The 26,271-nt window shown below is 53.0% G+C and overlaps 2 protein-coding genes and 1 long non-coding RNA gene across 7 annotated transcripts; 1 reads left to right on the top strand and 2 right to left on the bottom strand.

The window, feature by feature from the left end:
• Nucleotides 1–965: 965 nt before the first annotated feature.
• On the bottom strand, nt 966–11,337 carry LOC114672248 (uncharacterized). The gene is made up of 5 exons (XR_013403757.1): nt 11,300–11,337; nt 5,053–5,204; nt 4,071–4,248; nt 3,767–3,887; nt 966–3,017 (listed from the first exon to the last, which is right to left on the bottom strand). It is a non-coding gene; the product is annotated as an uncharacterized LOC114672248 (long non-coding RNA).
• A 19-nt stretch (nt 11,338–11,356) lies between these two features.
• On the top strand, nt 11,357–20,427 carry CCDC86 (coiled-coil domain containing 86). 5 transcript variants are annotated; one of them, XR_013403169.1, is made up of 4 exons: nt 11,357–12,187; nt 17,229–17,525; nt 18,029–19,362; nt 19,553–20,427. XR_013403169.1 is itself a non-coding variant. In NM_001265928.1 (4 exon segments), coding segments are annotated over 4 exon segments (1,083 nt in total). In that variant the 5' UTR covers nt 11,369–11,429; the 3' UTR covers nt 19,673–19,795.
• Nucleotides 20,279–25,276, bottom strand: PTGDR2 (prostaglandin D2 receptor 2). The gene is made up of 2 exons (XM_001084746.5): nt 25,195–25,276; nt 20,279–23,081 (listed from the first exon to the last, which is right to left on the bottom strand). The coding sequence occupies exon 2, from the start codon at nt 23,070–23,072 to the stop codon at nt 21,882–21,884; it is 1,191 nt and encodes a 396-aa protein (XP_001084746.3). The 5' UTR covers nt 23,073–23,081; nt 25,195–25,276; the 3' UTR covers nt 20,279–21,881.
• Nucleotides 25,277–26,271: the final 995 nt, after the last annotated feature.

Genomic DNA, 26,271 nt, shown 5'->3' with positions numbered 1-26,271 from the left:
GCCACTGACAAACATTCAGAGAGCAGCGCTTCCTGGTTCCCACCTCTGTCACATGACAGCCTATTGCAGAATGCATATCCCAGTAACTGGGAGACTCCAAAACAGTGACCGTATGTCCCTGTGGCATAGACCTAGTTTGCACCCAGTTTCCCATCTAGACAGATGTTCCTGTTTGGAGGATAAACCCTGGGAGAGTGGCTCTCTACACACAGGCAGCTCCAGAGACTTGCAACATAAGGCCACCAGGTGGCAGTGAAGCATCGAGCATTGAACTTGAGCACCTGCTCTGGGCAAAGAATTCATGAACGCCCTGGCCAGGCAGATACCAGTCTCAGATATTTGCGGGCACCTGCTGAGGCTACTGGTACCAGCGGGGTCAGCTCCACTCAAGGCTGCATTCGGAAAGATATTTATCTGCAGAATGGAACAGAATTGGTCAAGGAGGGAACAGCCAGGAATGTCATGGTTCAGAGATACTAAGCTGGTAGCTTTGGGCTTCCATTGACACCTGCTCCTCCAGTTGTGGTTACCCTGAGCTCTCCTCACTCCAGGTGCTAATCATGGCCTTTGGGGCATTTCGAGATTATTCCACATGAATTCTTAGTCTTATGTCACCAACAGGATTGTGTGGCCTGCCACAGGTCCTGCTTGGAGGACAGATCAGAAACACTCGGGCGCCTGGGGGCAGACTAAAAATTTGGCACCCTTCCAAATTGATAATCAAATATGTTTCATTTCAACTGAGTGAGGATAGCAAGAAGTCATTTTCACATTAATAAAAATCATAACCCCCTTTCTTCATGTTCAAAATGGAGATGTATTACACACACCAACAGGAATTGCCAACAGGAATTGATTTTGGAATTGTCTTTCCCGATTCTTCCCTGACTCACAACTGGAAAGCATTGCTCACCCACTCTCCCTCATTTGTAAATAGCAGAAATTACTGCAGAAGCAATAACAAGTCTTATTCTAGACACATTTATTGCTTGTTTTCAGGCGTTTGCGGTTACAGCGACAGTGTCTCACTTGGTTGCCCAGGCTGGTGTGCAGTGATGCAATCATAGCTCACCACAGCCTCAAACTTGTAGGCTCAAGCAATCCTCCAATCTCAGCCTCCCCAGTAGCTGGGACTACAGGTGGACAACTTTTTAGGAGATATTTTTTAAGGCTTGCAGATATCTTCTTGGTAAACAGTTATTGCAGTGCATTAATTGGTTTCAGAATTCAGGCTGCCCAGCCATGTCCACTGCCAGGGCTGCCAGCTGGCTGATCTCACAGCCAGGCTGGCCAGTGGATGCAGCAACTTGCAATGCACATTGCAGAAATACCCACACAGAGGTAGGCTGGTGCTGGGGAGGAGTAACTTTTCTTTCTACTTAGGGGCATTGTCTATTTTGGCAAAAGGGACGTCAGTTTCATTTCCACCAGCTACGTGAGAATCTGCAGGTGGAAACCTGAGTTAACAGGCAGCAGATTTCTGATGGATCCCTGTGGTTTCAGTGTTCCTCTGATTAGTATATCAGGAAGCTGCCCACCTGCCCAACCCATTAATTCCCTTTAACTTGCCTCCTCCAGGAAGTCTTCTTTGACATTCTCTCACCCTTGGGGGCCTCAGCTGGTGAAACCCTATCAGTTTCACCACTGGACCTAGCTTGCCTTATTGGACTATCTGTATATAGATTCCAATCTTATCTCTCCCCAGCTGGACTCAACACAGTTTGAGGACAGCATCTACATCTTCCACTTTTTTGTGGTCCCTATGATAGCCAGCATATGCCAGGCAACAAAGGAAGGTTGACTCGAATCACTCCTTGAACAAACTCCTAAGTACGGACCTGACGTGCCCCTAATACTCATCATACCTTTCCTAATGATTCTTTTGTGTTCTCTGTTTCAAGAAAAAGTGGGAACATTTAACTATTATTCTCCAGAAATTCCCACCACAATGTGAACTTGTCCTTATCCAGAAAGTAATTTCACATTATCATAACAACTAGAACATGGCAATGTTAGCAAAATTCTCTCCAGGAATCATTATCAAAGCGTTTGCCCACTTGATGTTTGTTTTGTAACCATTCATCTGACAATTATTTATTGAGCAATTACCAAGCACAAATGGTCCTCAACTTAAGATGGTTCAACTTAGGATTTTTCAATTTTGTGGTGGGTTTATTGGGAGGTAACCGCATCATAAGTTGAGGAGCAACTGTACTAGTTTGGGTTTTGGGGATATAGGAACAAACAAAATGGGGGAAAACTTATCACAGGGAACTGATATTCTAGTCAGTAGGAAATGGACTAGTAAAATATATTAACATATTGTCACTAAAGAACACGGAAGGGCTCACTGATCCAAACGGCCTCTGATGAAGCAATGGTGCTATGATGGGCATCGTCCCTACCAATCATATTTGCCCCAGTAAAGGGCGCAAAAATGACCATAAGACTTTCCCCCTTGAGAGAGATGCCTGCTTGTTAGCAAATAATTTCTGTACCAGTTGCTATGTCACAAACCACCCCCAAAACTTTCTGGTGTAAAACAATCATATTATCATGCTCATAGATTTTACAGCCCATAACTTGGACAAAGCAGAGCAGGAAGAGGTGATCTCTGCTCTATGATTTCTGGAGCCTCTGCTGGGAAGAATCCAAGTTGAGTGATCTGATGAGAGGGAGCTAGAATCATCTGGAAGCATCTTCACTCATGCCTGGCAGCTGATGCAGGCTGTCAGCCAGGACCTCAGCTGGGCTGTGAGCTAGAGCACCTTCACATGCCTCTCCATGTGGGATGACTTGGACTTCCTCACAACATGGTGGCTGAGTTCCAAGAGTTAGCATCTTGTCCATGAAAGCCCGGTGGAAGCTCACGACATTCTTATAATCTAGCCTCAGATGTCACATGGCATGCTGGGTGTGCAGTGGCTCATGCCTGTAATCTTGGCACTTCGGGAGGCTGAGGCAGGAGGATGGCTTGAGACCAGCTTAGGTAACATAGCAGGATCATAGCAGGACCTCTGCAAACAACAAACAAACAAAAAACAAACAAAAAAACAATAATAATAATTATCCAAGTGTGGCAGTGTCCACCTGTAGTCCCAGTTACTCAGGAGGCTAAGGCAGGAGGATCGCTTGAGCCCAGGATTTTGAGGCTACAGTGAGCTATGATCTAAGTAGGCTGGGCAACAGAGTAAGACTCTGTCTCTGCAAATAACATGAAGAAGTCACATGGCAACAGTCCTGCCATCCTTGTCCAGGGCAATCACAAAGATCCGTGCAGGTTTGAAGTGTAGACCCCACTACTGGAGGGAAGGGAGTATCTAGGTCACACGGTAAGAGCACATGGATAGGAGATACTTTTGAGGCCAACTTGGGAAAACGCAATGTTCTACACGACCTGTGTCTAATTTCCGAACAAGTGGGATATCTTCATCTACCCAGAGTCATCTTGAAAGCAGAGAGCAAAAACCACTCAAGCAGAAGATAATATCTGAGTGTTGCATAATCCTTGGTTTGGAGCAGAGAAGAAAACAGCAGCAGAACAACACTTCAGTTGATCAGCCCCTGCCCTGTAGAGCAGGTACTCGCAATGATCTGAAATTTCTGCCTTATTTTCAAAGAATAGAAAAATTAGGCCTGGGCTAGAGAGGAGACTCATTCTTGATTCAGGTCAAGTGCCTAAAACACAGAGGCAAAGCAGTGTGGGTGAAACTGTACACACTTTGGAAGCACAGTGCTAGATTTAAACCCTCACTGTGCCACTTACCAGCTGCCCGTCCCTGGGCAATTTCTCCACCTCTGAGAAACAGTGCGGCAATATTAACTTCCTCGTGAGGTTGCTGTGAGGATTAAATGGGGTCATATCTGCCAAAGCCTTTGTAGCTACCCTGGAAAGAATCTCAGAGAATTAAATGGGGTAATATCTGCCAAAGCCTTCGTAGCTACTCTGGAAAGAATCTCAATCATTTAAACTGCCAATGGAACTGATCCATTTTTATGATGTTTAATTCACTGCAATAAAATGTGTTCTCATCAAGACTGCGGACCACTCCTATGTCCGGAAAGCTTACCCTAAGTGATGTACTTTTCCATCGGTAAACGTGGGAATGGGCCTTTTTGGGGAAATGATCTGCTTGTTTCTATAACCGTCCTTTGAAAGAATGCGCCATGGCATCTGAGATCCAGAAGAACAAGCCTTGTTGATCCAGTGGGGTCCAGGAGTTGCTCCGTCCTTGGGGGGCTCACGTTCTGTTTGCTCCATGAGAACAGAGAAGGGAGACTGTTGACTCAGGGGAGGGCTTACCTCACCAACCTGGCACTGTATGAGCCCACTGAATCAGATTTGGGGCTGGTTTTGGTCACCACTAGAGTGTCAGAGAAACTCCGTGGTAGAGAAAGCAGAGATTTTCCCTATCACATGGTCAACAGAAACCAAGGAATCAAGAAAGCAGGAACCAAGCTGATCCATGCTTCTGGGAAGGTCTCATAATTTGCTCCCGTTACGCTCCTCCTTGGTCACCAAGGCAGGGTCTCCAGGGGTTACCACTGAGATGAAGCCATCATATTGATTGGAAGGGATGACCATTACTTAGGCAGATCTCCCACTGTGCAAGGTCACAGCTTTAGAGGAAATGAGAGAACAGGGAGGAGTGAACAGAGAGGAAGCCAAAGATTAGAGGAAATGAGAGAATAGGGAGAAGTGAACAGAGAGGAAGGGAGGGGAAGTGACTCACTATGAAACTGTGATTTTTCAGGTCTTAGGAACTGAGAGTCCATATGTATGGGATGTAAACATGTGTGCCTACCCATCTGTCTGCCTAAGCTCTTCTTCCACACACGGGAAGGAAGCCCACAGCTTTCACCCACTGGCAACATAATCACAAGGTCTATAGCTCTCCCATCTAAGTGCAGCCCCATGAAGCTGAGATGGCTCATAGCCAGGGAATAGGGGCCAGATTCTGAGTTGAGAAGTCCTGAGTTCAAGTCCTGTGACTTAACATTTGGGTAACTTTCAACAAGTCAGGTAACTTCTCTGAGATACCATCTCCTCACCTGTAAAATAGGGGAATTAATCCTTGCTCAGCCTTCCTCAAAGGATAATTTTCAGATTCCGGTGTTTATTATCTGTGCCTCCAAGATCCCGTAAGATCCACAAAGGCAGGGACCATGATTGCCCTCTTCCCTGTTGTACCTCTTCGTGACACCTGTCATGAAGTAAACATTCAAAAAAGACTGGTGAATAAATGAACGATGGTATGGTGAACTCAGCCCCTGCCCTAGACAGAAGGCAAAGAAAGCTCTTCTTGCATTGCTCATTCCTTCCCACCAGATACTGTTCCTTAAAGTGTGGTCTGTGGACCAGCAGCAGCAGCAGCAGCACCTGAGAGCTTGTTAGAAATGCAAATTCAGTCCTGGCATGGTGGCTCACACCTGTAATCCCAGCACTTTGGGAGGCCAAGGCGGGCGGATCACCTGAGGTCAGGAATTTGAACCCAGCTTGGCCAACATGGTGAAACCCCGTCCCTACCAAAATTACAAAAATTAGAATTAGCTGGCGTGGTGGTGCATGCCTGTAGTGCCAGCTACTTGGGAGGCTGAGGCAGAAGAATCGCTTAAACCCGGGAGGCAGAGGTTGCCGTGAGCCAAGATCACACCACTGCACTCCAGCCTGGGCGAGAGAGTGAGACTCCATCTCAAAAAAAAAAAAAAGAAAAAGAAAGAAAGAAAGAAAGAAGAAATGCAAAATCATGAATCTTAATTTGGGGGTGTTGGAGCCCAGGAATCTGTGTTTTAACACACCCCCTCCATGATGCCAACATTCACTGAAGTTTGAAAAGCATTGCTGTTGGACACACTGGGGTGAGGTTAGAATGGGGTATGAGATGCCACGCCCCCTTCTTGAGTTAACTACTTTCCATCTGGTTCAGGTGTTCATTACCCAACCCACCCCACCTCTTCTTGGCCTGCCTTGGAAAGGCTGTGGAAGCTGGCAGGTGCCTGAGGAGGGCGAGGAGGTCTTGTCTCCTCTTCCCCCTCCCCATGGTGACCTGGGAGTAGCAGGTCTGGCCCCTTCCTGTTTCAGCAGAACCTGCAGATACTGTGAGAGGATCAGGAGATAAGCTCTGCTCTCCTCAGCCCTGAGCAGGGGCAGATACATGAGAGCTTTGCAAAGTGGGCCTCTCCCAGGCCAGGCAGCTTCTCTGTACCCTGGCAATGCCCTGTAGGGGCAGCTGGGAGGTCTCAAGCTGGGGTCCCAAGTACCATTTCATCCTCCCCCATCTTTTGGCCCCTCTACTGGGGTCTCTTCTCACCTCCTCTCAAGGACCTGAAACTGATAGTGAGCTGTTGGAAGCGTGCAGCACAGATGAGCCTCTGAGATAAGCACACACGATAAGAACTCACACAATCACCCTGGTCCTGTTCCATGTTCTCAGTGGCACCTGATTCAAGGTACCTAGAAGCAGCTCTTCACATGTGCAAAAGAGAAAGTGGGGGTAACTACTGAAGGAGGTGAGCTGGACTCCCAGAGAGGTAAAAACAAAATGCAGCAGGGACAGATGAAGAATCCTGCACTATCCAAGAAAGCCACAGTTCATGTCCAAGATCAGAGCAAGGAGGTGCTGGGAGCAAGGGAGCCGGACAGCCACGGGAACCAGACTGAGGGTTTCAATCAGATGTCCATGGGGTGGCTTGAATGCAATCTTGGCCACACTGATACAGATCATGGAGGAGGGAGGTGACAAATCCACTCAGCTGTCCATGGGGCAGTTAACCTTAGTGCCAGAAGGAGCTCTGGGCCCCACATTCTGGAAGCATTGTAGAGAACTGGTGTCTTTCCCAAAGACTTATCATGTTATGGGAGGAACAGGAGATGCTTAACCTGGATAAAAGACAATTCTGGCAAAGCTACAAGAAAACTGACTTCAAATATTTGAGAGAGCTCTGAGCGAAAGACAGAGCAGCTTGGATCCTTGCGGCACAAGGAAGATTAGCTGAGGCCCAATTGCACCTCCGTGCATCTGGGTCCTGCCTTCACTCCTGCCATGCTCAGCAACATCCTGGTTGCCAATGACACCCCAGACTGAGTCGGCCCCATGTCCCAGTCCTGGGCCTGGTGGAGGTGGAGGTTTAGGGCTTAGAGTCAAGAAGCCCTGAGCTCCGGACTTCACCCTGGACCCTCTCCTCGTGTCACCCTGGCCCTGAAGCGCAGCCTCTCTGGGAGTGGGATTTCCTGGTCAGTAAAATGAGGATGGTCACCCCAGCCCTGTAAGGTCATAATGAGGATCGATTCATTCAACAAACACATATCGAGCACCGCGCTCCTGCTGAACATCACCCTCCCGAACCGCAGGCTGGTCAGTAAAATCAAAAAAACAAAATGTGTTTGTTGAATTGGCCAGGCTGGTCTTGAACTCCCGGCATCCACTGATCCACCTGCCTCGACCTCCCAAAGTACTGGGATTACAGACGTGAGCCACCGCACCCAGCCTCTCAGTTTCTTTATCTGTAAAATGGGAGTAATACCAACTGCACCTGCCTCACAGGATTATTGGGAGAAGCATTAAGACATGGATTTGTACTTGCAGAGTGCTTGAAACAATGCATGGTAAGTGCTCAGTTAACGCTGCCGGTGACCGCCAGGGGCCCTTTCCCTGTCCTTCTCTCAGAGTTGGCTTCTGGAGAAACCCAGCCTGAAACACTGGGGCAAGCAGTGATTGGTCCAGGCATTGTTTCAAGCGCTCTGCAAGTACACCACCACACCAGACTCTTCTGAAAACTTCAGGAGTCTCCTCTGGGCCTCTGCATACCACGTATAATGACAATGACAAACTGAGCTCAGGTGGGAGTAGGGGGTTCTGGGCCAGAGCCCACCTGATGCTGAGGCTGACAAAGTGCCTCCAAGTGTTTGGGGACCCACCCAAAGGCCTCCTCTAAAACACATCTCCCTCTCTCTGGTGAAAACCTGAGATCACCCTCTGAAGTATCTCAGGCAAGGCTAGGCGTTGAACAGAGAGCCTTGGGGACCCAGGTCCCTGACATCTGGGAACTGTCAGACCCTCTCAACCGCAGCACCCCTTAGCTGAGGGGAGGTCAATGACTCAGAGGAGAACACCTGATTCCTATCTTCCGTCCATCTGCCAGCGCTTGGTTTCCGTCAGTCAGCAGATCTCAGGTTACATAAAAAAGCTGGTATTGCTGATTTGGCACATTCTGCACGATGGTGTGTGCCAGGTGGTACCCAGCACCTCCCAGCACACAGACCAGGATCAGTGTGAGGAATAGGCGAGCAGGGCCCACGTGGGGGCAGCTGCAAGGCAGCTAAGCATGCCACCTCTGGAACCACAATCCTGGCTCCTGAATGTGTCGCTGTCTGATTTGGGGCAAGCACCTTAGCCTTCCCATGTCTGTTTCCTTGCCTGGGTAATAGACAGATTTACTGTTAAGAGTTGTGGCTCTGGAATCAGACAGTCTAGTATGGATTTTGCTTCCACCACTTATTTGTTGTGTGAACTTTACAAGTGTCTCAGCCTCTCTGTGCCTCAGTCTTTTCGTTTCTTTCTCTCTTTCTTTTTTTTTTTTTTTTTTTTTTTTGAGACAGAGTCTTGCTCTGTCGCCCAGCTTGGAGTGCAGTGGCATGATCTCAGTTCACTGCAACCTCTACCTCCCAGGTTCAAGCAATTCTCCTGCCTCAGCCTCCTGAGTAGCTGGGACTAGAGGTGCCTGCCACCACGCCCAGCTAATTTTTGTACTTTCAGTAGAGATGGGGTTTTGGGATATTGGCCAGGCTGGTCTTGAACTCCTGGCCGCCAGTGATCCGCCTGCCTCGGCCTCCCAAAGTACTGGGATTACAGATGTGAGCCACCACACGCAGCCTCTCAGTTTCTTTATCTGTGAAATGGGAGTAATAACAACTGTACCTGCCTCACAGGATTGTTGGGAGAAGCATTAAGAAATGGATTTGTACTTGCAGAGTGCTTGAAACAACGCCTGGACCAATCATGGCCGGCACCAGTGTTTCGGGCTAGCTTTCTCCAGAAGCCAACTCTGAGAAGAGGATTAAGTACAATATTTGCCTCCTCTGAAAATGACCCCAGCAAGCATCTATAAGAAAATGGGGAAATGAGACAGGGATGAAGCCAAAAGAGGGTGCATGAGCAGGTTACCTTTGTGGGCAATACAAGTTCAATCCTGCTGGGGGACTCTGGGGGCTGCAGAGAAGCCCCTCAGTATCCTACCACCCAAAGGCAAGAAAGCTGGGATGTAGAAAGCGGCAATAAAAGCAAAGGAGCGGCCAGGCACAGTGGCTCATGCCTGTAATCCCAACATTTTGGGAGGCCGAGGCAGGAGGATCACTTGAGCCCAGGAGTTCAAGACCAGCCTGAGCAACACAGGGAGACCCCGTCTCTGCAAAATATAAAAATAGCCCGGCATAGTGGCATGAGCCTGTGGTGCCAGCTACTCAGGAGGCTCAGGAGGATTCCCTGAGGCCTCGGAGGTCAAGGCTGCAGTGAGCTGTGATTGTGCCACTGCACTCCAGCCTGGACAACAGAGCAAGACCCTGTCTCAAAAATAATAATTTTTAAAAGAAAGCAAAGGAGTGTAAGGGGACAGGGTCCCAACAGCAACCACCACACCAGGCTCTTCTGAAAATTTCAGGAGTCTACTCAAGGCCTCTGCACACCATGTATAATGACAATGACAAACTGAGCTCAGGTGGGAGTAGGGGGTTCTGGGCCAGAGCCCACCTGATGCTGAGGTTGACAAAGTGCCTCCAAATGTCAGGGGGACACCCAAAGGCCTCCTCTGAAAAACATCTCCCTCTCTCTGGTGAAAACCTGAGATCACTCTCTGAAGTATTTCAGGTTAGACTAGGATATGATCCAGTCGGCACTGGAGAGTGATCCCTCCAGCTGGGGACAAGAGCTTAGGAGGCAGGGCAAGCCTAGGGGGACTGGAGCAGGGCAGAGGGGCATACAGTCTCCTCCAGCACCCTGGCAATGCCTGCCAGGCTTGGTTCTGAGTGTCGGATCATTGGGATCTCTAGGCAGGGGCAGGGCATTTAAGGAACTGAACAGAACTCACTCCTCTGACAGTTGAGGGGTGGAAGAGCTGGGCGAGAAGGTGTCCCAGCTGCTTCTTCTGTGGACAGCTGCATGGCAGGGGAGGAGTAGCAAGGCAGGCGAAGTCCCCCTGCAGGGGTCTCCTTAGCTCGGGAACATGAGGAAGTTGAGAACACTCTGACTCCTGATATTCTTGGACAATTTCCCAGGCCCTCTCGCAAGCCCCCAGCTGGAGAAACAATGGAATGGTTTCAAAAGAAACCACTGGAATGTTGGACAGGGGCCCTGGGACCTCTAATAGCCAACCCCAGGCAGTCCCAATAATCACGCAACTGGGCCGCTTCCAAGATGTTCTTCCTAAGAAGCATGCTGTAAGAAAATCAAAGCCTCACTCCTAGGTCTCACAGGAAGGTCTACACAGCCCGACATTTCCCAATCCCATCTTCTCTAGGCCCTGGGAAGTCCAGAAGGCAACACCTGCTCACTGGTGAGGTCCCAAAGTGCTCAGTAAGCAAAGTACATTTACAGTTGAATAGCAAGGGAAGGGAGGGGAGGCGAGGCAGGTTGACACACGGGCAAAAACCACTGTCTGGGCTGAAAGGAAGATCAGAGATGATCCAACCTGTTTCTAGAACTGGGGCAGAAAAAGAGGGACGTGGGAGCGTACGCAGCTGGTCGAGGGCCCAGGTGAGCCACAGGACAAAGGTGCTGCATCTTATTGGTACCTCAGCTTCACTCATAGACGTTGAAAAGGCTGAAAAGGGAGAGCCATGGATTATATACGGAAGCACAGGACGGGAGAAGCAAAAGTGTGAACAATTAACACAGAAAAGACCGATCTTCCACCTCCACGACCCCCAGGTAGCATTCCCTCAGGCTGCTGGGAGGAGGACTCCGACAGGGTCATTTGGGATGCACGAAGCTAGTGCAAAAACAGGCCCAAGGAGGGCAGGACCCTGCCCAACTGCACCGGAGTTGGCCACAAAACTTCCATCAGGCCTTGCCTAAGGCTCCTCGGACCTTTTTTCAACTCTGTTCTCTCCCTGAAATGGGTCCTCCCACTTTCCCTTTCCTACGTGCTCGCTCTTCTTTCCCCAGGAAACTTTGCAAGAAAGGCAAAAGCGAATCCTAGAAAAAAGACTGGCTCATCAATCACTTAACGAAGCCCGCGCGAATTGCGCATGCGCATGCTGAGCCCCACCCCACCCCACTCCCAGTCCCGCCTCTGCATCCCTCACCAACACGGCCGCCTCAGCAACAGCCCCTCCTGCGCGTCACGGACGTGGCGACTCATGACGTCATAGGAAGGCGCCGGTTGTCGGCGGGGTCTGCACGTGTGCAGGGGTGTGGAAACTTACCCGCTGAGGCATGGATACACCGCTAAGGCGCAGCCGACGGCTGGGAGGCCTAAGGCCCGAATCCCCCGAGAGCCTCACCTCAGTTTCGCGGGTGAGACGGGCCCTTGTGGAGTTGCAGTCGAACCCAGAAGAAACGAGGGAGCCTGGGTCTCCTCCTAGTGTGCAGCAAGCTGGCCTGGGGTCCCCGGAAAGACCGCCGGAGACAAGCCCAGGATCACCCCGTCTGCAACAGGGTGCAGGCTTGGAGTCCCCCCAAGTGCAGCCAGAGCCAGGCCCAGGGTCCCCCCAGCGTCAGCAAGACCTACACCTGGAGTCGCCTCAAAGACAGCCGGAGTCCCGTCCTGAATCCCCACGATGTCAGCCGAAGTCAAATGAGGAGGCATCAAAGTGTTCTCAGGACCAGGGAGTACTGGCCTCGGAGTTGGCCCAGAGTAAGGAGGAGCTGACCCCGGGGGCCCCCCAGCATCAGCTACCGCCGGGCCCAGGATCACCAGAGCCTTACCCCGGTCAGCAAGCTCCCGGTCCGGAGCCCTCTCAGCCACTACTGGAGCTGACACCCAAGGCACCTGGCTCCCCGCGGGGTCAGCATGAGCCGAGCAAGCCACCTCCAGCTGGGGAGACGGTGACAGGCGGCCTCGGGGCAAAGAAGCGAAAAGGTTCTTCATCCCAGGCCCCAGCGTCCAAGAAGTTGAACAAAGAGGAGCTTCCTGTAATCCCGAAGGGGAAGCCCAAATCGGGGCGAGTTTGGAAGGACCGCTCCAAGAAAAGGTGAAGTAAGGGACAGCTTGGACAGGGGTGGCGTTCTCTATGGTGTTGGGACCCCGCCTTTGCCCTGCTGCAGCCTGGAGAATAGCCCCAGGGTTAGAGAGAGCTCACGTTAGTGAGGGTGTCAGCAAACAGGTAATTACAATCAGAATGTGGTAAAATGACCTGGGATCCCGGAGGGGGGTGACCAGGCCCTCAAAGATCAATTTCTCTGATGCCTTTCCTCTTCGGGGTCCCTATGGGCCTCTCCTGTAGCACCTCAGTTGTGTATTCGTTCAACAGACATTTACCATTGTCTGCCCTCTCTAGTGAGTGAGGCAGAAGCAAGTAAACCAGCCATTACTTGATCAAAGCAGTGAAGTCTTCATCCAATATAGTCTGTTACAGTTATTTGCCTTTAAGATGAAAAGTATTACTGAGCACTGATTATATACAGCCTTTCAAACATGGAACAGCACGTATCATCACACTTAATCTGCACATCAGCTCTGTGAAGCAGGTGGTGGTATTCCTGTTTTTTGTGTGAGGAAACCGAGGCTAAATGAGTGGTAGGCACAGGATCTGAGCACAGATCTGATTCCGAAGGCTGTGTGCAAAACTCCTTTACCCAATCCCTGTAGATCCACCTTGAATTGGATTGCAACCTTCTTAAGGGGCAGGCACGAGATCTTTCTTGTCTTTCTGGGCCAAGAGCATAGTAAATGCTCAATGAATGCTTATTTAAGGAAGGAACGAAGTGGCTCGTCTGAAGAAGGAAGAGTTTAGGCCGCCGTGAAGGAGAGGTGTGGGGTTCAGTTCCAATTCAAGCTAATGGGAGCCACAGGGGAGAGTCCGGGATGCATGCCTGTGAGGGGCCATGAGGAAGGGGGGTGTTTTTAGGGAAGAAGCTGACTCTGTGCCAGGCTTCGTGCTAGGCCCTTTTCTTGTACCCTTAAAACCCTAGGCTGTGGGTATTATCCCCCCACCCCTGATTCAACAGAAGAAACTGAGGCTTACAGAGTAATTTATTGCAAGTCTCCCATGAGAGAGACTTTGAAGCTAGAGTGACTGTAGCTGTTGGAGAAGTGGATGATGGCACTACCCCTCTGCCCTGTCCCAGCGGGTCACAGGAGAATGGCCGGGCCATTGATGGCCATGTGGAACTGGAGGAGGCTGGTCCAGGTGGGAAGAGGGTGATGAGCAAGTTGAGCGAGTGAAGCTTGGGTCCTGGTACTCATGCTGCAGGTGAGATGGGCTTGCTGAGCTCAAGGGGGCCCATGCACAGGTGAGGAGAAGGGAGGGGCCCGCACAAGACACAGAATCAGCAGCTGGAGCAGAGTAGGAGGCCACAGATCACTTGACCAAGAAGTCTGGAGAGAGGGTTTGTGGTCTCAGCTCCCTGCCCAACTGCAGACCCTTCCTGACTCGCTGTTGCCCACTCAGAGCACGCACTCCAGCCTCCTTAATGAGGCCGGCAGGCCCACCCTCCTCTCCCCTCCATCACTAGAGCTTCCACACTGACGTCCCCTCCATGTTTCCCCCGTGTGTGATGCTGCCTCCTTCCTCAGCGCCTTCACACGTGCTGTTCCCACTGTTTGAAAGGCTCTTCCCTTGGCCAGTCCCCCACTCATGTTTCAGGGCTCAGCTCAAATGTCACCTTCTCTGAAAAGCCTCTCTGGCTTATCCAGCGAGGGTTAAGTCCCCGTGCTTTATGTTCTCATCGTGTGCTGTCCTTCTCTTTTGTAACACCTCTGTTTGCACAAATGCTTATTTATTTCCGTGATTCTTATTGACTGCCTGTTATCCTTTAAACCAGAGGCTCCATGAGAGTGTGAGAGTGGGGACTTACCTCTCATGACTAGATCCCCCAGAGCCCAAAGCCGGGCAGGCACTAAGCTGAACAAGTGGATGAATGAGGACAGAAGGTAGTTCGTTCATTCATCAACCAGTTGCTCAGCTCTGGGGTAAACATGGCTGTGAACAAAAAGCCTCTGCTCTCCTGAAGCAAACGTTGTAATTGTGGGAAACGGATCAAGAACAAGTACACACATGATATGTCTGGAATAAAGACTTTCAAGAAAAATAAACCAGGATAGGGACCAGAGAATAACAGGGAGGGCTGGGTATTGTCACAGTGGTCAGAGATGGCCTCGCAGATGAAGAGGCCTGAGCAGAGGAAGCCAGGCAGAGATCTGGGGAAACAGTATCCAGGCAAGAGGAAAGGGAAGTTCAGAGGCATTGGGGCTGGAGCAAGCTCCCGCTTGAGAAGTATTCCAGAGGTCTTGCTGCTGGAATGAGGGGGAGAAGGGGAAACAGTAGGAGATGAGGTCAGAGAGACAGCAGGGCCTGGTGACCCCTGCAGGGACTCCAGCTTTCCTGAGTGAGCTTGGGAGCCATGGAAGGGTGTCAAGCAAAGGAATGAAATGACCTGACTTGTGAGATCAGCCTGGCTACTGGACACAGACATAGGCCGGCAGGGGTGAAGGCAGGGAAACCCACAAGGAGGCTGTTGCAAGAGAACTAAAACAGCTTCAGAAGCTGCAGGCAGGTCTGTGGAGAGGGGCCCCGTAGGGCCACTAAATGAATGTTTAGGATCTTTGAGGGAGCAGCTTCAGTGGGTGGTGAGTGAACCGGGAGATGGATGGGAAGCAGCTCCTGCTGCAGGGAGGAAGACAGCCACAGCTGGGAAAGCATGTGTGCTGAGGGAGACCTGGCTGCAGCCCTGCCTTCATGCTCATGCCAAACGCCACCTTCTCCGTAGTGCCCCTCGGGCAAGCTGTCTGACTTCTCTGAGGAGTAGCGTTTATGGAGCACCTATTATGTGCTCCATAATAGGTTTAAATCTCCTACCACCCTTTGGGTTAGGAATGATTCTCATCTCCACTGGAGAGGATGCTGAGACTCAGAGAGGCTACCTTGCTCAAGGTCACCCAGGTGGTAAGTGGTTGGACTTGGAACCCAGGCCTGAGTTCCTTCAGTACACAGGTAGAACCGATGGTCTGGAACTGCCCTGCCTCAGTACCTTAGCTGCCAGCCACATGTGGCTATGTAAATTTAAATTAATTAAAATTAAATAAAATGTACGATTCAGTTTCTCTATCAACACCAACCACATTTCTAGCGCTCAGCAGCCACCCATGACTAGTGGCTACCTTATTAGACGGTGTCAATGTGGAATGTTTGCACCATCACAGAAAGTTGTTTGACAGCCCTGCTCTACAGAGATGCAGCGCTGTGTCCTGTGGTTCTGTGTGTCTCTAGGCTCCCACCACCTTGTCCCTTCAGGGTTCTTGTACCCCAGCTTGGGAAGCCCAGCTTTACAGTTATGGGGGAGGTCCATGTGGCACCCCATTCTTAGTGCTTAGGAGGCCAGGCCTTCAGTGGCAGGGCCCTGGGAAAGGGAGAAGGAAATCAGGGAGCTGGTGGCAGGACTTTGAGAAGGGGAGAAGGAAATCAGGGAGCTGGGGCCAGAAGTCGTCCGAGGGACACCAAAATGGGCCTTGAATCTAAAAGAGAAAGGCCTAACTTCAGTATGCGGAGGCCACCAGACACTTCTTTGCATTTCGTTTTTACTTTTTTTGAATGGAAATTTTCAAGCATACAAAGAGAGAGCAAAGCTCTCAAGTCCCCATTATCAGCATCAACACAGTTCAGCATTTTACTAGTCTAGTTTCATCTTTGATCCTCGGCTCTTTTTTTTTTTTTTTTTTTTTTTTGAGACGGGGTTTCATTCTTGTTGCCCAGGCTGGAGTGCAGTGGGCGATCTCGGCTCACCGCAACCTCCGCCTCCCGGGTTCAAGCGATTCTCCTGCCTCAGCCTCCTGAGTAGCTGGGATTACAGGCATGCGCCACCATGTCCAGCTAATTTTGTATTTTTAGTAGAGACAGGGTTTCTCCATGTTGGTCAAACTGGTCTCGAACTCCTGACCTTAGGTGATCCTCCCGCCTCAGCCTCCCAAAGTGCTGGGATTACAGGCTTGAGCCACCACGCCCGGCCGATCCTTGGCATTTTTTTTCCCTGAAATATTTTAAAGTACATCCTAGATATATCATCCCATTCATAAATCCTTATAGTATGCATTCTTATGGAGATGAGCTCAGTTCTCCTGTAACTCTAAAATCATCGTCACTCTTTTCAGATTTCCCTGAGAGCCCTGATGCACACTCCGTCTCCAACTGGGGGAAGAGATTCTTGTTTTCCTTTTTCTTTTTTCTTTTCTTTTTTTTTTTTTTTGAGACAGAGTCTTGCTCTGTCACCCAAGCTGGAGTGCAGTGGCGCGCGCTCTGCTCACTGCAAGCTCCACCTCCCAGGCTCAAGCAATTGTTGTGCCTCAGCCTCCCAAGTAGCTGGGATTACAGGCGTACACCATCACATCCAGCTAATTTTTGTATCTTTAGTAGAAACTTTAGTAGGTTTTAGTAGGCTTGGTAGGTTTTGCCATGTTGGCCAGGCTGGTCTCCAACTCCTGGACTCATGTGATCCGCCCACCTTGGCCTCCCAAAGTGCTGGGATTACAAGCATGAGCCACCGCATCCAGTCTTGGCGGGGAAGATTCTGAATCATTACCCAGAACTCTAACCACTCACATTGCTCTCAACTGGAATGGGCCGCCTCCATAGGGGGTGAGCGCCCCACCTCCAGAGGCATTCACATCCGGGCCAAATGCGCTTGGCGGAAGCAGCAGAACTTTACAGCAGGGGGCACGTAGCCTGGACTCTGCAGTCGCTGACGGGGTTCGAGTCCCGACTGCCACTTAGGAACAAGGTATCTTTAGTCAGCTATTTAACCTCTCCGCACCTTGGCCTGCTCTTCCGTAAGTGGAGAAGACAGGAGTACCCACCTCAGAGGCATGTAGCCAAGGCTTGAGAAATGGCAGCCAGCACAATCCGGGTTCCCTCCCACCCCAAGTTTCTGCAGACCTGGAGGGCTGCCTGTCGGGCCATCAAGGAGGTGGTTCTGCCTGGCCTCTGGGGAAGAAGGTCCAGAGCCTACGGCTGAGAAGAGACAGGGCATGGGTGGCGCTCGCCCCACAGACCCTGTACGCACCCACTCTCCCCCTTTCAGATTCTCCCAGATGCTTCAGGACAAGCCCCTGCGCACGTCGTGGCAGCGGAAGATGAAGGAACGGCAGGAGAGGAAGCTGGCCAAGGACTTTGCCCGTCACCTGGAGGAGGAGAAGGAGAGGCGCCGCCAGGTGAGGGCCCAGCCAGGCTGAGCTGGTGTCTGCTGGTACAACCTGAGGCGGGAGCTTCCACGGGTGCCTGGGGGAGGCCGACTTGGTTAAGAAACGTTCTTGAATCTGAAGGCCCCAGGGAGGAAGGGCACCTGGCCAGAAGCAGAAGTGCAGTCTGGGACCACAGGGCAGGGAGGCCCAGGGGACCATCCAGTTTAGCCTGGGCTGCTGAGAGAGCCTCAGGGACAGGGACAGAGGGGGAGGACCAGCAGCAGGCCATGGGGAGAGGCCCAGGAGGAAGCCCTGGGGGGTAGGGCCATCAGTGAGATGGGGTCGAGGGCCCTTTGCTGGAACCTACTCACTTGGGAAGGGCTTGCAGATTGGAAATCCATGTCCCCGGTATGGCTGCTGTCATTCTCCAAGCAGCAGCCCCCACACCTCTCCTCCACTTCTGTCCCCTGTCACCCATCCCGGAGCCAGGAAGCCCCTGTAAAGGGTCACAGCCTCACCCACATCTCCCAGGAACTTTTCAGCGGGGGGTGGGGGTGAGGGTGGGGGCGGGGGTGGGGGTGGAGGGTGGGGGCAGGGGGGGCGGGGGTGGGGGTGGGGGTGGGGGTGGGGGGAAGAGGCCATGCTTAGCAGGCAGCATGCAGAGAAAGCGGGGTGGCATTGGTCAGCACCTGCCCCCCAGGGCAGAGACATCAGTGGGAGGTTCTTCCTCCACTCCTCTAATGACCCCAGGGGTGTAGGAGGAGTGCTGAACGGGATTCAGACAACTCATCCCTAGCCCGTGCTCCCAGCCTGGCCACTGAGGAAAGCGGTGGGCCAGTCACTCAGTCTCTGTCCCCTGCTTTAAGTCACCCCAGCTCAGCTTACAGCTGACATCCGAGGAACGGTGTGTCTGCCACTGTATACTGAGGCCTTATCTCTTTTCCTGTGTGGCCCTGGCTCCCTCTTGGGCAAGAGAGAGCTGCCGTCTCACTTCTCACGGTCCTCTGCAAAGGTACTCCTGCCCAGCCCAGGCCTGCCTTGACCACAAGAGGCCATGGCTCACTTCTCCTTCCTCCCCCAGGGCCTAGGCCACCCCTGCTACCCCAAGTCACCAAAGCCAGCAGAGACACCTAACCATGCAGCAGCCTTGGAGCCGACGTCCCCACCCTGGCCTTGCCGAGGGACACAGTCAGCACGGCCAGAGAGCACTGGGCTTCCCCTCCCAAGACAGACTCCATCGAGAGTCTCAGTGTGCCCAAGGAGCTAGGGGCTGCTCCAAGCCCTGCATGTGCATTCCCTCAATGATTTCTCAAAACTATCTTACAAGGTAGATACTGTGGTCACTGTCACTTTAAAGATGGAGAAGCTGAGGCACAGACTTTGCTAAGGTCATCTGTTTAGGAAATAACAGGATCAAGATTCGAACCCAGCCCAGATAGCTCCAGAGCCTTTTCTGTGCAGTACAGCCCCTCCCCAGCCCCACACCTGCGAAAATCTCAGGGACCCAGCCCTCACCCCTACCTGGCATTCTGCTGCAGCGGGACTCCAGGGGAAGAGGGGGGGACCGTCCAAGAGGGTGGGAATGGGGGAAGGGCCAGCACCCCTTTCTCCCTTGGCAGTTGATGAGGGTGGCCCAAGGGACCACTGTCTGCATGTGCGTGAATCTCTAGGTGGGCACCCCCCATGTCTCAGCCCCTGTTCTCAGTTGCCTGTCCCGTACCCACCTCCCAACGTGCTGTCAGGAGCTTGCACCACAGTGGGCCCCTGGCACTGGCCCCTGGCACTAGACCGTGGCACAGGATTGCTCCTGCTGGCCCTCCACCCACACATCACCAACCTGGAGCCTGGTTTAGAGGGCCTTTCCCCTTGTGGGAATTCTGCCGGCTCGCACTCTTCTGGGGTCTGGGAGACCAGGGCCGCCTCCGCTCCCCGACTCAAATCCCCTTCTGCATGTCCCAGGAGAAGAAACAGCGCAAGGCCGAGAACCTGAAACGCCGCCTGGAGAATGAGCGGAAGGCAGAAGTCGTCCAAGTGGTGAGTGCCTCGTTTTCCCCCCTTGCCTTTCTGCCCCGCTTGGGGGTGCAAACCAGGGCCTCGACCCCTGCCTCATGTGCCCCCACTGTCATGCTGTGATCTCAGGCCCCTGTGGGGCAGCTTCCTCTCCCTTGGGAATTTGGACCAAGGCTGCAGCCACACTAATGCCCTCCCCTCATACCATCCCCAGATCCGAAACCCTGCCAAGCTCAAGCGGGCAAAGAAGCAGCAGCTGCGCTCCATTGAGAAGCGGGACACCCTGGCCCTGCTGCAAAAGCAGCCGCCCCAGCGGCCAGCAGCCAAGATCTGAGCTCAGGACAGCCCGAGGCCTTCCATGGCCAACAATCATGTCAGACACAGCACCTCAGGCTGCTGCTCAGATGCCTCTGCTGGAGCCAGCACTCCAACCCCATGGCTGCAGAACAGGGACCCCACCTCGACCGGGGCTCCTCGGCCTTTGAAGGCTTCCAGGCAGGTCTGTGTGGGACAGAAGCCCAGAGGGACCTGGGACCTGGCAGAGATGGGGGCGGGAAGAGATTCAGCCCCCATCCCTCCTTCCTCTCCTCCAAGTGCCTTCAAACCAAGAACAGCAATTCTTCTGGTTCCTCAGTGAGTTGGTGGCTGGCAGGTGACTTCCCCAGCGGTGTATGCCCTTTCTCAGCATGCTAGGTCCATCCCAGGCCTGGAGGCTGGCAGTTGGGAACCCAGCTTCCCCCCACACCTTCCCAAAGACTGCTCTGAGCACCTCCACACCCCACTGGCTCTGTCCCCAGCAAACTGAATCTGGCTCCTCTCCACTTTTCAACACTGAAAGATTAAAATGGTGAGGTTGCGGGGAGCAGAGTTTTTCCCCAGTACCTCCTTTTCCAAACCAGACTCTGCAGAAGCCCCAGAGAATCTGACTAACTCATGCCTGTCCAGTCTACAGCAAAAATGTTTATTGAGTGCCTATTGCATACAGGCACAATCCTAGGCACCAGCAAATACAGACAATAGACCAAAGTCCCTGCCCTCGAGAAGCTTTCATTCTAATGGAGAGGAAACATAATAAACAAACAAAATGCACCACGTGTCCAATGGGGGAAGTGCTATGAGTAAAGGGGGAAGGGATAGGAGGGAGCAGGGGTGAGGTGTCAATACAGGGTGTCAATACAGCTAGCTGGGCACCTCACTGTTCCCTTTGCTCAACGCCTGCTGTGGGCCAGGCCTTCAGTGACCCTGGCTTTGGTGGCAGAAAAAAATACAGGACCAAGATCTCAAGAGTTTCTCATCTGCTTCTTCCACTGACGTTTCATCCACCAAGCAGAATTCACTGGCGCCAGTTTTTCAGTCCCTGGGCCGCAGAGCTCACACCCAGCAGTCTCTGACCCCAAGTCCATGGCAGATGGAGGAATGAGACGCGGTGCAGTGGAAGTGGTAGGTCAGAAATGCAAGTTACCCCTTCTACCCACAAATGGGAAATGGTAGCTGCCCAGCCCCATGCAGCCTGGAGGCGGGGGCTGCACAGATCTTGGGATTACCAGTGCCCAGAGGATACCCAGTGGTATCCCACAGAATACCAGGCCTGCAGGGAGGCTGGTCAGCTCAGCTAAGAAATGACACGTGCTGTAGTCTCGGAGTTGCTGTGCCCATTCAAATTCTAAAGACCGAAGACTTAGTCATTTCCCCGGTTGGATTTGATTAGCCCCAGGTTTCCCGAGTGCTTGACCACGCCATCCCCTGCTGCTTCTGCCTTGGAAGCACTTTGGGCAGTGCTGGGTCGCAGGGTAGCATCTTAGGTCCCTCCAGTAAGTCAGAGAATGTCCTCGCTCACCAGAGTCATTGAGCATGTGATGCCTAGGGTTACAGTGCAGACCCCTGTGGTCCTTAGTCCTGAAACTGGGCACGTCACTTAACCTCCCTGAGCCAGAATGTGCTCAGCTGTAAAGACTGGCTAATAGAAGCTGCTCCTTAAGATTGTGGGATAAAGCGTCTAGGGCAGTAAGCACTGGCTAAATAAAGAGGGCCGACTGGAACAGTGCTTCTCAAACCTTGCCTCTCTCTTCTCCAAAAATGCATAGCTGGTTTAACATAAGACTCCCTCTCCCATCATCTGGTAAAACTGAGCTCCAGGGAGACGCCCGTGTGCCCTTCCGACTCCACAGCCCTAGTGTGGGAAGTCTATTACGAGTTTCACTTTGTGTTACTCCAGGCCTCCTCTGTGAACCTGCCGCACTGGCTTCGCGGCCTGGGAGCTTGTTAAATGCAGACTCTCAGCACCCGGCCCCGGCCTCCTGAATCAGCCTGCACTTAACAAGACCCCCGAGGTTTTTCACAGGCTCATCAAAGTTTGAGAAGCACTGCTTTAACTCACTGTTTCTGAAAAAGATTCAGAGTCTCCCGGGGCGCTTTAAAATGCATATGCCTGGGTCCCGCCCCCTCCGACTTTGATCACTACGGCTGGAGTCCGGATATCAAGTTGAACCGCAGTGCCCTGGTGATGCTTTCGCGTGTGAGCGCTGCCCTACCCGGGCCGGGTTCTAACTCGAGGTGCTGCTCAGCGCCCGGTTCAGGGGGCCCCTCTGCGGGGACGCTGCGCAGCCGCCCAGCAGCCAGCGGAAGAGGCGCGCGGGGCCCCGCCGTTCCTCGGGGTGGCTGCTGAGAGCTAAGGAGGAGGCCGAGCGGGCCGTGGAGGGGGTGCGGCGGCGGCGGCGGCTGCTTCCCGCGCCACCCAGCTCGCTGTCGTCCACCAGCACGCTCTCCAGCACCGTGCGCAGCGAGCGCCGCAGCTTGCGCAGCATGTCGGGGCAGGTGAGCACGTAGAGCACCGGGTTGGCCACGCTGTTGAAGAAGGCCAGGCTGGTGACGAAGGGCAGCCCGCGCCACACAAGCGGCCGCAACCCGCGGTTGGCGTGCGCCCGCGCCTCCAGCAGGCTGAACACGTGGTAGGGCCCCCAGCAGAGTGCGAAGGCCGCCACGACGGCCGCCACCAGGCGCACAAAGCGGCCGGGCCGCCGGCGTCCGCGGTGCTGCAGTCGCAGGCTCACGGCCGCATGGCTCGAGGCGATGATCGCCAGCGGCACCAGGAAGGCCAGCAGGAACTTGCTGACTGCCAGGGCCGCCTGGCGCGAGTTGCACGTGGCGTCACGGTCAGGCCCCGGGTTCAGGAGCAGCACGTTGTAGTAGCACATGATGCGCCCGTCCAGCCGTGAGATGGTGTCCCGGAACACGAAATAGGGCACCGTGTTGAGCACCGCTAGTGCCCAGAGCACCAGGCAGACTTTGTGCGCTGCGGCCACGGTGCGGTGGTTCTGCGCCCACACCGGCCACACCACCTGCAGGCAGCGGTCCAGGCTGATGGCGCTGAGCAGGAAGCCGCTGGCAAACATGTTGAGAAAGAAGATGGAGGAATGCAGTTTGCAGAAGGTGGTGCCCAGCTCCCACGAGTGGCCCACGGCCAAGAAGTAGGTGAAGAAGGGCAGGGAAGCAGAGGCCAACAGGTCAGACAGTGCCAGGTGTAGCACCCAGGTGGTGACCACGGTCTGGCGCATGCGGCAGCCCACCACGAAGAGGATGACTCCGTTCTCCACCAGGCCCAGCAGCGAGGCCAGCCCGTGCAGCAGCACGGTCGCGTGGTCGATGTAGCGGATGCTGGTGTTGCTGTGGCTCCGGAGATGGCTCATCTCCTCTAGGATGGGGCAGAGCGGCTTCAGCGTGGCGTTGGCGGACATCGTGGGGTTCTGCAGTGGAGGGAAGGAGGTGCCTAGGTTGGCAGTGCAGGGGCCACGGGGGAACCAAGAGAGAGGCCTGGGGTGGGACCGTCCCCAGGAGATGCCAATGTGACCCATGAATATATTGGGCGGTGGGGGCGGGGGGAGTAACATCCCAGCATTGCTGTGCCTGGGCAAGTCATTTAACCTTCCTGAGCCTTTTTCTGAATCTAAAACTTGGATGTCAGTCATAACAGCACCTAGCTCATAGAGTTATTGGGAGCATTAAATGAGTTACTACATAAAAGCATTTAGAACATGGCCTGGCACACAGCAAGCGCTGTATCAGTGTCATTGTGATGACTATGAAGCAAACGGTCTAGGATCACACAGAGAAATAGGAACAAGGTCAGGCCCACAGGACTTCTTTTTCCAATCCCCAGAGCACTGGCGGGTGAAGGAGTCCCCACAGCTAGGGCAAGAGGGTCCTGCTGGCCTGGGGGATGGAGATGCTCCCCCTTCCCACCCACAGCACCCCCAGACCTTGCTCCGTGCAGCTCCCCGCACTCAGTGGTGGCTGGTTAGATGTGTTGACTGTGAACAGTGGAACCAGCCCCTCCTCTGATAGTTGGAGAGGAAATAAGATAAGAGCCAGGAGAGCTGGGTAGGAGGAACTCCCACATGGGGCTCTGCAGGCCCAATGGGGCCAAAAGATCTCTCCCCGCTCAGGAGCAGCCACAGCAGCGCTCTCTGCCCTGTTCATTCACTTACTCCCCCGCGCACTCATCCAGAAATAAGACATGCATGCTCACATCCTCATTGAAAGCCTGAAGACCATCTGATGTGAGGCTGGTCAGGGTCAGTGAGGGCTGAAGAAATTGCATGAGGCTCCATGCAGGAGGCAGGGGGCAAGTAGCCAGGGACAGGGACTCGGGTTGTCCTGGGCACCAGTGACACTCCAGGTACTATGGTAGGTCCTTCAATAGGTGCTGTCTTTCTGGCTCTAGAAGAATGGTGCTAGTACTCCATCCCATTTTACAGATGAGAAAACTGAGCCTCAAGTGGTTAAATAACTGGCCCAGAGCCACCCAGACAGCACAAACATGTGGAGGAGCAAGTTTCATGCTCAGCCTGTGCTCTTTCCTCTTCCCCTGTTCCAAGGAAGAGAGGATGGAGGAGGAAGAAGGAAAGTGGGAGAGGGGAGCAATGGTCTTTAGTACTCATCTTTCTAGGGAAAACACTGTTGGCCAGGATGAGAAAACCCACTCCCTTCTAGAGACCACAGTCCTCTATAGGGTGGGGTCCTGGGTTATCAAACTAGAATTTTGCTGGCAGATGAGCCCCTTGGAGCTGGGAATCTGCAGGTAGATGGAAAAGGAGCCTGTGCTACCTGAGAATGGGCACTTCCTAGGCTTTAGAATATGCAGAGCAGTTACTCTTGCAATGGACCTATGAGACCCCATTTTTCAGAAGAAACTGATGAAGGTCAGAAAAGCACAGCAACTTGCCCCGCATTCCTCAGCAGCAGCGGTGGGGCTGGGACTTCACTCCCAGCAGACAGCCAAGTGCCACCCACTGTCTGCCCTGAAACATTCCCTGCAGACCAGCTGCTGCTTCTCCAAGTCCCATGGGGATGATCAGAGAGCACAGTCCTGCCATCCTTGGGAACCGCCAGATCAGTCCTTCTGACTCAATAGAGACAGCCCCCAGCCTCCCAAGATTCTCAGGAGCCCAGCAGCTAAGGTCCAGCTTTGGCAGGTGAAAAAAAAAAAAAAAGAGGCGGCCAGAGAGTGCAAGCTGTGGGAGTCCAAGACCTGGGTTTGAATCCCAGCTCCTCGGCTTCCTGGCTACGTGACCTTAGGCCAGTTACTTTAAGCCTGCTGGTGTCATCTTCCCACCCAGACTGCTTGTGAATATTGACAGACAGTTGAGTGGTTTCTCTTGGTACCTGACATCTAGTTAATGCCTCAAAGAAGCTAGTCCTTCCCTCCTCTGAGCACCAAGTCCCCCTCCAATCTTTGGTAAACTCAGCCTTCTGCCAATCTAGCTGGTAACAGCCCTCTCACCTGGTAAAACTTTGCCTTCTCCTGTGGGTCCAGAGAGGGCCCTAGGCCGCTCAGCCCCTGGGCCACTGCCTCCTTACCTGGGTACAGAGGGAGCACAGGATTCCAGCCCCGGAGGCAGTCAGCTCCTGACAGCAGCTAGACAAGAGGCAGCAGGCAGACAGAGGTGGGAGACGGAGGCTGAGAGAGGAAATAGCTGTCAGCCCCAGTGCATGTGTGTTTAGGGGTGGGGTGTGGGGAGGCGGGGACAGCTAGAGAGTGAGTTGTCACGGGAGTTCAAGTAGCATCAGTCTCCATCAGTGCCGGCAGCCCCTGCTCCACCCACCCCTGCTTCATGAAAGAGACTGCAGAAGCCCAGAGGGCAATGCAAGTGCACGTGAAAAAATCAATGTGTGCAAGAGAGTGTGAGCCCCAGTGTGCCTAGGGCTGTGCTTTTGAGAGTGACCAGCGTGTAGGATAAGTGCGCGAGAAGGAGCATGTCTCATCCATCTGTCCACTGTGCCTGGGCTGCCATCTCCTGACACCAGAATCCTCAGAGAAGAAACCCCTCCAGTTCTGCTGCGTTTCCCGGGCAGTGTGGGGGCCTGTCCATTAGGGACCCGAGGGCCCTAAGGCCAGGAAAGCACAGTGGGGTAGTGGAGGCAGTGGGAAGAACGCAGGCCAAGAGGTCAGTCATTTCTGTTTGCTGAGCCTGGGGTTGTCATCTGTGAGCGGGAGCAGTGACATCTGCCTTACAGTCTATGGTAAGGGTTGAATGAGGTGGATTCCGCAAAGCTCACGGCACACAGTAAGTGCTTATAAAAATCAGCTTCCTTCCCCTCTGAGGGAAAAATGAATGTAGGCTCTAAGGCAAAGGTCATATAGCTGTTATTTAAAACAGGCTCAATTTTGAGAGGCCGAGGAGGGTGGATCACTTGAGGTCAGGAGTTCAAGACCAGCCTGGCCAACATGGCAAATCCCCCGTCTGTACTAAAAATACAAAACTCAGCCGGGCGTGGTGACATAAACCTGTAACCCCAGCTACCTGGGAGGCTGAGGCATGAGAATCACTTAAACCCGGGAGGTGGAGGTTGCAGTGAGCCGAGATCACGCCGCTGCACTCCAGCCCGGGCAACAGAGTAAAACTCCATCTCAAAAAAAATGGAAATTTAAACAAA

Source organism: Macaca mulatta, chromosome 14 (assembly GCF_049350105.2).
Source record: "Macaca mulatta isolate MMU2019108-1 chromosome 14, T2T-MMU8v2.0, whole genome shotgun sequence".
NCBI classification, from domain to species: Eukaryota; Metazoa; Chordata; class Mammalia; order Primates; family Cercopithecidae; genus Macaca; species Macaca mulatta.
The sequence above is the reverse complement of the archived record's forward strand: the minus strand, read 5'-3'. Positions and strand labels throughout refer to the sequence as shown.

Coding starts and splice junctions, on each gene's coding strand:
- PTGDR2 (XM_001084746.5), bottom strand. CDS start 23,072: ATGTCCGCCAACGCCACGCTGAAGCCGCTCTGCCCCATCCTAGAGGAG.